Source organism: Lutjanus erythropterus, chromosome 8 (assembly GCF_056507025.1).
Source record: "Lutjanus erythropterus isolate fLutEry1 chromosome 8, fLutEry1.hap2, whole genome shotgun sequence".
Lineage (NCBI taxonomy): Eukaryota > Metazoa > Chordata > Actinopteri > Lutjaniformes > Lutjanidae > Lutjanus > Lutjanus erythropterus.
Genome location: NC_139324.1, coordinates 11,574,621 through 11,588,469, shown reverse-complemented (window position 1 = coordinate 11,588,469; position 13,849 = coordinate 11,574,621). Strand labels below are relative to the sequence as shown.

The following is a 13,849-nucleotide window of genomic DNA, read 5'->3' as shown; positions in this document are numbered from 1 at the left end:
AGCAATGTTTGGCTTGGAAAAGGTTTCCCATCAGGAGAGGCTGTCTGACAGCAAGGAAAAGCTGTAAATATATTTCAAATATAGTGTACACTTAAACTGATATTGAATTTTTAATGTGTTTATGTTGCTGCAGACCTGGCTGGGGCCGTGCAGACTGCCATCTCCTGTAGGTAACACACTGACTATGGGAAACTACCTCATTCAAGACCAATAAAAAAAATCCAAGCTATTCTCATAAGAAACTTGGTAACAATTGTGAAATCATGGATGAATAACAAAGGAAACCATCCTGATCAGTTCTTATTCTGTTTATTTCTAGAGCAAACAATTTCTTTACATTGTTGCAAATCTATCACAGGTGAAGTTAACAAAAAAAAAACCTTCTGTACAGTTTATCATGAGAGAACAAAATAAAATAAGATAAAATAAAATATATAAATACAGGTATGAATATTACATGACCGATTGAGAAAAAAGAAAGACAGTGTATTGTAGAACATGCATAGTGAACAGTTTGCGAGGAATACCATCTTGTTTGTTTCTAGGACCAATAATGTGATAACAGATGCTAGTGACCAGAAGCTGATTGGTGAACTTCTCCCAGATGCCGTGTGCAGATTTGCTTTAACTGGGAGGAGGCCGGATAAAACCCAAACTAGGCTGATTAATGGTGTGGAAGTGTTGAAGGAATCCAGGAGAAAAGCAAGGTAGAGTGCAGACAGGCATATTACAGAGTGTACAGGGCTGCATGTTGCTGAAATCATCTTCAGTACCAATACTTAAAAAGCTAATTATAACACATGTAAAGTCTGTACATTCATTTACTTAAATAACCACAATTGGCCCATTCTCAGTGGATTCTCAAAATGAATACACCACTCAAAACAATCCCAAACTGTCCTTCCAAGGACTTTGGTTGTCCTTAGGTGACATTTAGGAATACTTATTATTATTATGTTTAATTTGCTAGAAATTAGCAAATGAGATAACGGAATTTAAAAGGCAAAATGAGTCTGATCCCTTCCTACAGTAGAGTAACTGTACCATAATGAACCAAATCATGTCCAATCATAGACTCTTCGGGGTCTCACCACAGGAACCCGTCAACTTAAAGAGGATCCAACATTTTAAAGCTTCTTGATACCTCAAACTTAACACTGAAATAATAATAAAAACAAAAAACACAGCCGTGCAGAGAGGTATGATCTCTCAGTACCCTGTCTGGATACTTCTACCAGCTTAAATACACCAAACATATGGTTTTGGTCACAGTCGCTCCATTTTGTACCTTTTCCATACGAGCACGGCTAATGTGACTACCTCGTCTACTGAAACATTAAATCAGAGATGAGTCATCTGGTGATGTTACAAGTGCACTTTAACAGCCAAAAAACCCGGGCCCTTCAAAAACAGCACAGAGTTGACATGTGCTGCAGGTTACATGCAAGCTAATTTGCTAACGTGCAAAAAAGTGAGATAGTAAACCTGTTCACTTTTCTTTTTTTTTTATTCCCATTGATATTATGTAAAATTTTGCGAAGCAGTGGTCAAAAAGTGTATGTACAAAATACCGTTATTTGTGGATGTACTGTGCGGTTATTGCAGAAGCTGTGGTTACTGTACGTAAGAGGGAACCGAAGGAGATCAGAGGGAACCATTAATACTGTATTTGCATCATCACAGGTCGAGAACGCTGCCAAGGTCCACTTTCCTGCAGATTCACATTTTTTTGAGAGCAGAGAGTTACAGTGCTGTACATCCCATTCACTCTCCGCAGTCCCGGTCAATAAACGTGTGTTTGTGTGTGTAAAGTGTATAAGGCCTGGTCATGTCTCTCTCCCAGCTGCAAGCGGGAAAAACATCTGCAGTATTTACAAAGGACTTCCTCTTCGAACAGAGTCACTTGACTGAGCAGCAGCCGCAGACATTTGCAGATTAAGATGCCACAAACTGGCAACCGACAGGCAACCGCTTGTGAAAGCATGTTGAACAAAAACAGTTTCCAAACGTGTGGAAATACAGGCAATAAAACTTTTTGTAGGCTCAGCGTCTCTCTGCTGATTGCGAATTTTAAGACAAATTCAGACTTTCGTTGTGCAGTTTAACAGCGATTTCATCTTCTGTTCATTAATAAATAAAGATCTGCACAAAATTTAATTCAGATTGTCAATTCTGTAGCTGAAAAGTTATCTTTTGGCAACTTGTTGACTTCTTGAGTGTAACAACATTACGTTTTAAGGGGAACTCAATTCATTAAGCCACTCTTAATTAGAAGTTAGCACAAAAAAAGACTACAATCGATGCACAGGCTTCTGTGAGCCGTGATCAAGATCAATAAACTTAAATTATCAACTAAAAATGCTCATACAGTACTTTCTTTTTTTCTGTCACATTGTTCCCATACTCTTTTTTTTTCTTACAATATTTGGTTTTTATGCTCCCCAAACCAGAATTCATCCCAAAACCTATAGGCTCATTACCATCACTGGGCCAGCCAAATGACATTTCATCCCAAAACTGCAGTCGATTTGACAGAAATTTCTCTCACACGATAACATTTCCTCCACTCTGATGATGAATATTTCACGGCATCATGTATGAACTCCTCATTCTATCAAATCTGAGGGCTGAGGGAGACACAGACTTCTGTTGACAAAAGGCGGCGTGGAGGTTGCGGGAACCGAGGAGGAGGAGAAAGTGCATTTCCTACATCCACAAACTCCAACTGTGTTGATTCCCTCCCCACCGGTCTAAAACCAAATCCACAGTTACATTCAAAAGTTTCTAGAGCAAAGGTGGGGAGGTGGAACGAAACGACAAATAGGTTGCTGAGAGGATCTCCTCAAAACGGGAGGAAAAGCGCAGTGGAGTTTTGATGACAAGGAAGGGAAGCTCAGAGACGGAGAAGTCTGAAAGAAGCGCGGCCTTGGAAAATCCTCCAGTGCCGTCGATCTACAGGGCTTCCAATTTAACCTCCCTCCATTAACTGTGAGAGGAGACGTCCGAGGAACTGCTGCTATTGCTGTTGGTTGTCTGGGCTCGTTTGATGTACAGGTTCAGTAACTTCATCTGCAAACAAGCAAACACAAGAGTTATTAATCTTTTCCTTGACACAAAGCTACCATGTATGTTGAGTAGCAACTTCATTAATTCTTCATATAGTTACATTCTGTAGGAAACCTTCAATCTGAAGAGAATAAGGCTTCTTGATCAAGAAACAAAACATTCACTTCTTCAGGAACACGTTGTTTGATGTGAGTTCCAGGAGCCTGAGGTGTTGTGCTCGATGAACTCACTGAGAATCACTTGTAAATCACATGGTAGCCTCGCCCTCAAGCAAACCCTACTTTATTGTCATTTACTCCAAATGGGACCATAATTTACTAAATTATGATCATACAGTACAGAAGACTTGAAACCAACAATTGAGTGGCATGAAATCAGGCTTTTCTAGTAAATGGTTTCAGAAACACACACCAAACATAAATAAGTGGATCAACATAGTTTACAAAATTAACACAGTGGAGAGAATCACATTTAAATTAAAACCTCAAATTAATTAATCTCTGATGAAAACCGGCCAACATGGCTTAACCATGTTTCAATTATAAGGCCTGACTATGTATGGCAGCAATATACTTTTATCAGTGTACATATGTAGATTTTGTTCTTATCTAAGAGATGGATCTATATGGATTTATATTAATTATATAATTTTTAGCATTTGCTTTTTATTTTCACTGTTAAATTTCAATTTATTTTGTATTTTATTCTCTCTAAAGGCATATGCAGTACATATGTATTTGCAGCTATTTGTGTTCTTAAAAACAAAGTCAAAAAAAGGAAAGAAAAAAGACAGTATGCTGTGATTAAAATTGGAGTTGCCCCCTGCTGGCCATAAGAAAGAATGTCAATTTGAAACACGTCTGCATCGTCTTCGTTTTTCAGCCCTGGAAGCTCTGTTCACTATTTATTATAAAGTCTATGGTCAAGAAACACACAAGGGTTCGCAGGATACACCTGGGGCATCATGAGATGATTAAATGTGCACTCCTGTTTAGAAAGATTTGGGCGGTTTGGACCCAAAGCTTCGCTATTTGACTACCTATGAAAGAGACACAACAATCAGCTATTTTACCGACCTGTGAAAGTCTCCTGTCTTGGGCTAGACTTTCTAAAGCCCGAAAATGAAGACAAGAGAAGGTGCAGAAGTCCAGTTCTCTGTCAGGCAACTTGAATTACAGAATGCCAAAAGGTTATTATGGATTTTTTCCCAATGATGCCACAAATAAACAACCTACTTCATCTTTAACAGGAGAGGAAAGCAGAAAACACATACAGTAGATATTTCATTGCCCTAAGGAGTCACAAGACAAAATAGTATGCTGTTATATCAGAAATACTGGTTATTTCTACAGAATTGTAACCATATTCTCTTTAAAAACTTTCCAGAAACCCCTATGTGTTATTAAACATCTACAAAGTTTCTTAATGAAAAGATCTATTTTATCTCACCTTGCCTGATTTAGACCATCTCTTCAGGTTGTCAGAGTTTCAATCACAGCAATATTGGAATAAGTCTTGAGCTTTTATTCACCAACAAAAATGTGTTACAGAAATAGTAAACTACTACGAAAAGAATGAAAATGGATAAACAAGATTAAACTATTTAATTTTGGGAAAGAATGACTAATAATGCCTCAAACACTGCATGCTAAAAAGTTGCTGGAACTGTTGCAGCATCAGAGATTTTAGCCATGACCCAACACACCTTCTGTAGCACTTTCTAAACAGAGGCTCATCATGGCAGTCTTTAAAAATAAAGATAGCAAATTAATCCAGAATGGCAGCCATTACAAAGGTGGTTAATTTATCTAAATCCTGAGGAGATATTCTTCCTTATGTCAGTAGACTAGAAAACACAGGACTATGTAATGAATCAACAGATGTTGTTCCTGTGATGTCCTACAATTCTTCCAAAAAGATGAAGATCAAACAGGTGATCTCTTCATCATATGCTCTCAAACACATTTTATCAGATGTGATCATAAGTGGGGGGGGTAGAGGTGGTCAGGGGAGAGTCCCTCCACTCAGGTGGACATGACCCTCAGACCCCAACCCTTACATAACCCAAGGACACATGTATTGGAAGTAGGGCAACTATGACCCTGTGCTTTATAATTTAACAACCGGTTGAAACCAGCTCAGAAATAACAACATGGGAACATGATAAGGTTCTGCGTCTGTTGAAGAAGAATGTGTGTGTGTGTGTGTGTGTGTGTGTGTGTGTGTGTGTGTGTGTGTGTGTGTGTGTGTGTGTATGCGGGGGGGGTGAATGCAAAGACTTGGCGCAGCAGTCAGTACCTTGCTGCCCGTGAGCTGTGCCAGGTGGGGTTTGAGATCCTCGCCAATCACAGAGTAGATAGCCACCAGACAGAACACGCTGGCCTTGCGAACGCTGCTCTCTGTGTTGTCATAGCCCTGCGGAGAGACAAGGCAGCATCAGGCACCGCACGCACACAAACATGCACACACATACACACAAATGAGGGGTCAGCAGGAACGTGGGAGGAGTCGCAGAGAGTGCAGAGTACACGCAAACATTTCCAGGGACAAATAAGGCAAATAATTTCCCACTGTCCAAATATGAACATTGTCCAAATATGCCTTGCTGGAGCAGACAGGGATGTTTCTGTTCTGTCTGTCTGCCTGCTCTGGCGCTATTTAATCCATGTGACTTAGGACCAGCATTTAAAACTGTTGCATAGCAATCAAATCTCTAAGCGTGTCTAAGTGTGTTTTCTTTTTATCATTCTTTCAAGTTTTATCAAATTCTGGGGCTTTTAATGTCCAATCAGAACTAAAGAAAGGGTTTTTTTGAGTAACTAACAGGACCAGACTCACTATAATCTAATCCTTTAAACAGGGTACCTCCAAATTATTTTAATTTTAAGACCTTTTTGATACCACTTAGAGTGAAATTTAATGCCACCTTCATTCTGTGTGTGTGTGGAGGAGCTGACTTGATGCAAAGCAGGGGTGAGGCTGCAACATGTAAAAAGTTTGCCTTAAAAACATGCATTTTATAGATATTTATGATGTTATGGTATTCATATAATCCTACGAAATGATAAGAAAAAATTAAGACCTTTGTTAAAATTCAAGATTTTGTATACAAAATTCAATACTGTTAGGACCTTAATTTCGATTTTTAAATTCAGTACTTAAGACTTGGTGGGTACCCTGTTTAAAATGTGGAAATCTCACAATCCAAGTATAAAGTTTTTTGAAAACTCTTGCAGTGCCTGAAATAACAGCTTGTAACGTTTTAGCATCAGACACAGACCTGCAGGAGTCCAGGGATGATGTCGGGCAGCAGCTGCAGTAAGGAGTCCTTTGCGATGCGTTCAATGACTTTGGTTTGCATCTTGATGGCGGCCAGGTTGATGGGGTAGTCAGCTGTCTGCACAATAGGGCACAACACCTTGATGCACTGCTCGGGATGGATGGAGCCTGCCAGGGTGGATGCCGCCTCCTCAGCTGCACGCACCACCTGAAAGCACATGAACACATTAAGATCAATAACTTTATGTGGAAAAAATAAACTTGGAAATTTTGTATTTGTGTAATTTTTTGACCACAGATGTTGCCTTGTACAAAGCTCGTTCTGGACTTTAATATCTAAAGCAATTTTCTGCAGAAAAATAAGTGTACAAGTGTACTTTGTACATTTGGTGAATAAAGCAATTCTGATTCTGATTCTGAATATGTAATATTTTGTGCAAAGAAATCACTTTTTAGATCAAAGGTCCTTATTTGGGTAAGTTGAAGAGCTGAAAGGTCTATTTTGGTTCAGCACACCTGCAGAACATTCACAGGGTTGTTTTTTTAGTCAAGTTCATCAACTGAAAACCCTCTGAATAACTACTTTGTATTCTGGATGTTGTATTTCTGATGGATTAGTTCAATTTGTGGTTTGACCTTGAACACTGATTGTTTGTCCCATCAAATTTGTTATCAACACTGGATGATTGTTTACCCACTCTGTGTACCCACTGCACACCTGACCGTCATGGTACAGTAGAGGGATTTCTCTCATAGTAACCCCTGTGTTCCTGAGTTAAAGGGTCAAAGGTAGGAGTTATTGTGTTCAGGTGTTATTATTGTTCTCATATTGATAACAAAATTGTTTTAATGATGAGGGTACGATGGAGCCAACTCTAGGCTGTTTTATATATCTTAGGCATGACACATATTATTTACTATATATATATTGTGGTGCTACACATTTTCAATTTTAACAATTACAAATTAAAATAAAAGGTTTGACACACAATTTTAAAGTCTGCCCAACCTTTGTCTTGAAAACATGAATCAGCAGAGGAAAATGTCATTTCAAGTTTTTATGTAAGAATGTATGTAATACACTTTATTATTAAATTTTTTTCCCAATAAGGGGAGTCCGTGATCCCTTCCCCTTAAGTTACATAAATCTTTTTTCAATTAACAATGACTCAAATGTAATGTGAAAGGGGTCACTTGTAGTCATGAACCCACAGAGATCAGATGAACACAAACATGAATCAATCAATGCTAATGCTGCTCCATATCTGCAGTTGTGATAATATCCATAATAAATGCAGCTTTAAAATAACTAAATAGAATATAATTTCCACTTTATAGAGGGTGAACACACATATCAGCAAGTTAAATGTAAGATTTTGTAATGCCTCTGTTCAATTAAATTTAAGGTCAATTTTGCAATAAAACTAAACATCAAATGTGAAAATACAGACATACTCTTTTGAGAAAATAAAACTATAAGAAACGCAAAATGATGACTGGCTGAGTTAAAGAACATTTGAACTCCTGATATTAATCACTACATAATCTTACAGCCAGAGTCTAAAATGAGGAGTCTGTATTGTTATTGTCATTCACAGATTTATAGTTTATTCATAGATTTTAAATAAATGCCATCCAGTCACGTAGACTACTGACTTCTTCCTGTAGGTTGGATTGATATTGATCCACTTTTTACAGCTTACTTTTAATACTTTTAAAAGCCTTTTAGTAGTAAATGAGAGTTTAACACACTGTAAGACTTTTTAAGGACCTGCAGCCGCCCTGTTACATGGGAGCTGTGTACCTCCTTGTGAGAGTCTTTGTGAGCCTCCAGGGTCTTCATGATGGTTAACTCAGCATAGTTTTTGAAGCGGGCCGGCTGGTTCCTCAGAATTTCTTTCAGCACACGCAGGGCCAAGGCTCGAATGGTGTGCTGGGGGAAACAGTGGCATGGGCCATCAGTTAAACAAATTTGAACTTTCAATTTCTTAAGATGATCAAGAGTGTGATTCCCACTGATGCATGTTACGCTCAGAGGGAATCAATATCCTCTACTCACACACATTCACATACTTTTACTGAATGATAACTAGCAAACTTCCATGGAGGCACATACACACACAGAGTCACATGCAGAGCTGTCAGATAACGTACATCTTTATCACCCAGTGTTTCCAGCAGGAGGAGGAGGATAGTTTTAAAGTGTTCATCCCACACAGCCATGCTATCTTCTCGTGTGATCTTCAGCAGCTCTACTAGGGCGCCCTTACGCTCCTCAGAACGCTCGTTGTGATTGGACAGTTCCTTAAGCAGGTCTGCTACCAGGTCTGAGTGGTCCTGACCGACTGTTTGCCAAGAAAGGATGAGAGGTAAAAGTTACAGATCAAATTACATATAAAAAATACTGCTACTGACATCTTGTTATGGCCCAGAAACAATCCAAACTTAGTGCCATCCATCAGTCATTTTATTTGGCATTAGTCAACAGTAGTAGGAAAAAAATCTCCACAAAGGCTGCAGGAAAATTTTCCCTCTTTCCAGAGCAAATTATTATGTTTATCAGTAAAATAATCATCAATATTAAGTCTGTCATGTCAAAAGTGATTTTAAATTTCAGTTGAAAAATTCTCACTTGTTTAGAGAAAACTGTGCTTTTAAGACAGAATATAAAGTGACATGATGCAGCAAGATGGACACTGTAGTCTCTGAATGCATGGCAAAGTTAACAACTAGGTATGTAATAAAAGCCTTAAGTCATGGCACTACAGGACTTAAAGGGTAACTTAGGTATATTTCAAACTGGACGCTATTTTCCTGTGCTTTTGTTTCTAAGTGACTATCGGGACAACAAGTTTTGAAGTTGGTCGAGTATTGTGGGAGAGCACTGCAGCCATCAGCTGTGAAATGGTCTGAAAAGTAATCTTTATGGGCAACTGCACAATGTTGAAGTACTTCCACTGAAGTTGCTTATTTTGCCACTGACAGGCTCAGATTATCATCTGAGAAGCAACAGGAAGAAATGGCCAGAATATTTTCACATATATAGCTCTGTGACTTAAGGGTTTATTTGAATCAAACCAGAGTTGGTGATTGTCGGAGATGAACCAAGACGATTTTGAGGAGTTTTATTTTGTTTCCTACCGTTTCTGTAAATGAAGTCTTATCACTTTGAACAGAGCAATAAATTGGCTGTTTCCAGTTAAATAAATGATCTTATCTTAGGATCTTAGGATTCTTTAACAAAAAGGTCCATCTCTGTAGACCTCCATCACCCTCTTCTTTCCATAATGCTGTCAAATTCAATAACAATCTGAGCCAGTCAGTGGCAAAAACAAGCACTTTTAGTGCACGTACTTTGATAGTTCACCATTGCCCATAAGGATTTAGATTGCAGCCTGTTTCCTGGCTGATGGCTACAATGATCCCTCTTGAAACTGGATCAGTTTGCTGTCCACATTAGTCAGTTAGATACAAAAATTGAAATTAGGGTCCAGGTTGAAAAATGCAGTTACCCATTTAATATTAAACTTCAGAAATGAATTTCAGCCAAATAGTGGATCATTTCAAAAACATTTTGACAATAAGAGGCAAAGAATCTGAAAATAAAAAAATTAGGTGCGCAACATAATTCTAATATGTGATGTTACTTGTTTTAATGGCATTTTAAATGTACAAAATGTGACCTTTATTGCTCTTCCAGAGGTGTTAGTGTGATTAGACTAATATTATGTATTGTGTTCTGAAGCAGCATGTGACAGATATTAAATTGTTGAGCATATGTTTTTAATTATGTCATAAGTTCAAATAAATCTTGAAAGATGAATTAGACATACTAACCCAACCACCAAAACATTTGGTTCATTACAGGGAATGCCATAAGCATTAGTGTAAGCATCACCACCAGCTAGTTCTGCACTAAAAGCAGGATAGGCTACAGTTAGTGAACACACAGGTATTAGGTGGAGTTTAAAGAAGTTAGAAGACCATGGGCAATGGTAATGGGAATTGAGAGAGCTGAGTGAGTAATGCAAACACACACAAAGGGTGAGTGGAGAGAAGGTGCAGTCAGTAAATCAGTCAAACAGTCGTTCAGTCATCAAGTCAGTCAGTTTCTCAGACAGTCAGGCAGGGGAGGCATCTTTACCAGGAGCAAAGACCTTGGGGAGCGTCATCTTGTTTTCACCACTTTCCTGCCGTCGGCCTAGAGAGGAGGGAGGTTAAGGAGGGATGGAGGTGGAGGTGGGGCAGTGAGGGACAGAGGGGAGATGGGAGGGTGCAGAGCAAAAGGATGTGATGACAACAACAACTGACGCACTGACTGTATCCTGCAACAAAAGAGCTGCAGAGTCTCACACAGCATGTTTGTGGTAAACATACTGCAGATGAAATTCTACCTTTTTGTTCAATATTGAGTGTAAACGTGTCAGCTTACATCAACACAATGTTTACCCAACTAAACAAGTGAAAAGTCAAAGCCAACTACAAATAATTATTACCACATTTGAGATTCATTTCTTGTTTCTTGTGTCACATTACACAGTGGGGGAATGGTGGACGACATGTAGGTTGGCAGAATAATAACGGAAAAGTCAAGACTGCTGCCTTGTTCCCTTGTTATTCTTTTTCAACAACGCACCTAATGAATATAACTCCTCCTATTTCTTGTATCAAACAATAACTAAGAATGACAATTTCATCAAAATTACAAAAATGATCATGTTTTCTTTACTTAATTCCTCTAAAACCCCAAAAGTATGAAACACTGTGACTCTTAGAAGTAAGCATACATTGTAAAACGTTGAATAAATGAATGTTAATGAGAAAAAAAAAATGTAGTTGTCTATATCTAAGCACCTCAGTGGTACATCTTTTCGATAGAGAATGTATAATAATAACACTGCTGCTTCAACATTGTATAGGAGAAATAGTGTACATTACAGCTGAGAATAATACTTTAATTATGCTCAATCTTTTATTATGCTAAATCTCATCAGAGGTCTTCACAAGTTAAAAAATTTGTGCCCCAGCCAAAGAAGATCCCTAAATGTAGTGGTCCAAATTCCAAAGAGTAAGACAAGCAGCAAATCCTTACATTTAAAGGGGAAATTTGGCACTTTTCATCTGGCTGTCCAGTGAGTGTTAATGGTAAATGTAATCAATAGAAGCAATAAAATCCTCAGTGTATGCTATACTGACTAACAAAGCTGAGTTCTCCTGCTGAAAAATCACATTTTATTTCAGCTTTAAAGTCATGATGACGGACGACAAATGTAACTAGAAGAAGAATACTGAATCAGCTTTATAGTTTTGTTGCATTGAGCTTAATAAATACAACTTCAACTGTTTGCCCTTTTGAACGAATCTTACGATCACTCCTTTGTTGTGACGGTTGCTAACATTAGCACTGCTAATTTCTCATCATCTCTGAGACGAGTCTGATGTCTGCTCTCTGACCCCACATCTCCTGAGCAGAGGCACTTGTTCTGGTTTTTTGGTACCACCCTGTGGCCACAGATGCACTTTGCAACACACACAGAACATTTCCATCACGATCTGTGCTGCCTGGTCACAGCTGGGTCTTCACCGATCCACTCAGCTATTAGACATATTATTAAACAGACTCTGGACCCAACTGACAGTATAAACTGACTGTGTGCAGGTGGATCTAAGCCTGTATAGATTCTCCATGAGGTCTTGGGTCCTATGGCTTTACGTAGGGTGGACCTGTGTAAACCTCTATATCTCATATTGCATGTCCTATAGTGTGCGAAAGACAACAAGCAGTAGATGAAGACTGTTCCAGAACAAGAAAGCTTCTGAAACACAAAATGTATGTGCATTATATAACATTTGTATACATTAACGTTTTATGAGTTCTGTCTACTACAATAAGTACATCCCCCAGTGTTACAACAACCACCGCCACCTGTCAACACTCAATTTTGTCACATGGACTCACAGTCACGGAACTGCTCCACATCATCATCAAAGACGGCCTCCTTCAGGGCACTCTTGTCATACGTGCAGATGGTTTCTCCGTAGCCATAAGGCGCAAACTCACGGCTCCGTGGCCCAGAGAACGAGCGAGGCGATGGCGTGTTGAGTAGTGAGGTCTTGTTGTCTAAGGCTGTGCGACCCCCTTCCACCATGTCTAAGCCCAGGCGGGCGTCAGAGCCGGGAGAGGACGCTACACCTTCTCTTCCTGCCTGTGAGACAGAAGGGAGGTGGGAGAAGATAAGACAGGGTTAACGTCATTATGGTTCTACTCAAAGTGTAGGTGACTGTAAAAGTATGAGTGCAACATATGACTATTCTCTCCTACTGCATTTAATACTTCTGAAAATTTGAAAAAAAAACGTTCATATGTAAACTCAGTTCAGCGTTCACTCTACCTTGGATAAGAGTTATGTTCAGGAAAATGCTGCTAGATGAAAATGTTCTGACTTACTGCATCATCCCTCTTGCCCTCCTGTCTGATTGGCTCATTCAGGTCCTCTTGGCTCCGGTAGCTAAAGCTCTGGATGGCCTCAGTGACGCCACGCAGCGAGCTGTAGATCTCTTCTGAGTTCATGTTCTCTGTGTCATACTCCATCATGCTACCAGATACACAAACGCAGAAAGAGATACAAACTAGATTTATATGAAATGTCTTTTTGAAGAAGACACAAAAATAAATTTGTTTTGGCAAGTTTTTAAAAATTGCTTTTCACATACAGACAGGTTAGTTTTTAGAAAGGGAAAGGTCAGGTGTAAGTAAGTGTTAATTTTAGCGATTTTGAATGGGAGACAGATCAGACCAAGTTTGAAGAAATGTAAAATGATTTCTTCATTTGATTAGGGATGATGTGCATTCAGTGAGAAACTGACATACAAGAAAAGTGAAAGGTTCGCTCAGCTGGGTTTTGAAAACAGAAATGTGGATAAGGAAAAGGATCAGGGTCTGGCGTCTTTGAGGGAATAATCTCCTTTGTATCTCAACCCGCCTCATTACCTGGGTGAATATGCTCTGCGCAGGACCCTTAAGGAGGGGGCAGCAGGGGTGGAGTGGGGCTGAGGAGGAGGAGGAGGAGGGGCAGGGGGGTGCTTTGACAGTCCGTCGACACCCCAACCCCATAACCGACTGTTGGCACAGCGCAGCCGGGAGGGAAGGATGCACAGACAAGAGTGAGAGAGTGGGGCGAGGAGGATGGAAATTAACAACAGGTGGAGACGAGACAAGACAAGACAAGACAAGAGAAGAGAAGGGAGGAAGAAGAGAAAAACAACCAGTGTGCAGAAAGAGAAAAAGACAAAAAGAAACCAGTCTGAGCTTTAAGGTTAAAATAAAGTGTTAATTAAGAGAAGAACATTGGAGAGTAGCAGAATCCCATAAAGTTAGCTTTATGTGAAATAAAAATTCTCCACATTGTGAGTGAGGGAGCATTTTCCACGTTTAAGCCAGAATGAACTAGAACTACGGTCATTATAACCAGAAAATACGATAGCTCCATTATCTGTGTTTATG

The 13,849-nt window shown here is 39.2% G+C and overlaps 1 protein-coding gene across 16 annotated transcripts in view; it reads right to left on the bottom strand.

The window, feature by feature from the left end:
• Nucleotides 1-293: 293 nt before the first annotated feature.
• clasp1a (cytoplasmic linker associated protein 1a) overlaps nucleotides 294-13,849 on the bottom strand; it is a 72,395-nt gene continuing 58,839 nt past the window's right edge. For 13 of the 16 annotated variants that reach the window (XM_084724501.1, XM_084724511.1, XM_084724503.1 and 10 more), the window contains 9 exons: nucleotides 13,337-13,465; nucleotides 12,794-12,941; nucleotides 12,305-12,551; nucleotides 10,490-10,546; nucleotides 8,500-8,690; nucleotides 8,150-8,278; nucleotides 6,347-6,553; nucleotides 5,365-5,481; nucleotides 294-3,069 (listed from right to left, as the gene is read on the bottom strand). In XM_084724501.1, coding sequence (XP_084580627.1) covers nucleotides 2,983-3,069; nucleotides 5,365-5,481; nucleotides 6,347-6,553; nucleotides 8,150-8,278; nucleotides 8,500-8,690; nucleotides 10,490-10,546; nucleotides 12,305-12,551; nucleotides 12,794-12,941; nucleotides 13,337-13,465 — 1,312 coding nt within the window. In that variant the 3' untranslated portion in view covers nucleotides 294-2,982. The remainder of the gene's footprint in view (nucleotides 3,070-5,364; nucleotides 5,482-6,346; nucleotides 6,554-8,149; nucleotides 8,279-8,499; nucleotides 8,691-10,489; nucleotides 10,547-12,304; nucleotides 12,552-12,793; nucleotides 12,942-13,336; nucleotides 13,466-13,849) is intronic. The other 3 variants (XM_084724513.1, XM_084724515.1, XM_084724508.1) reach the window with 2 other exon arrangements.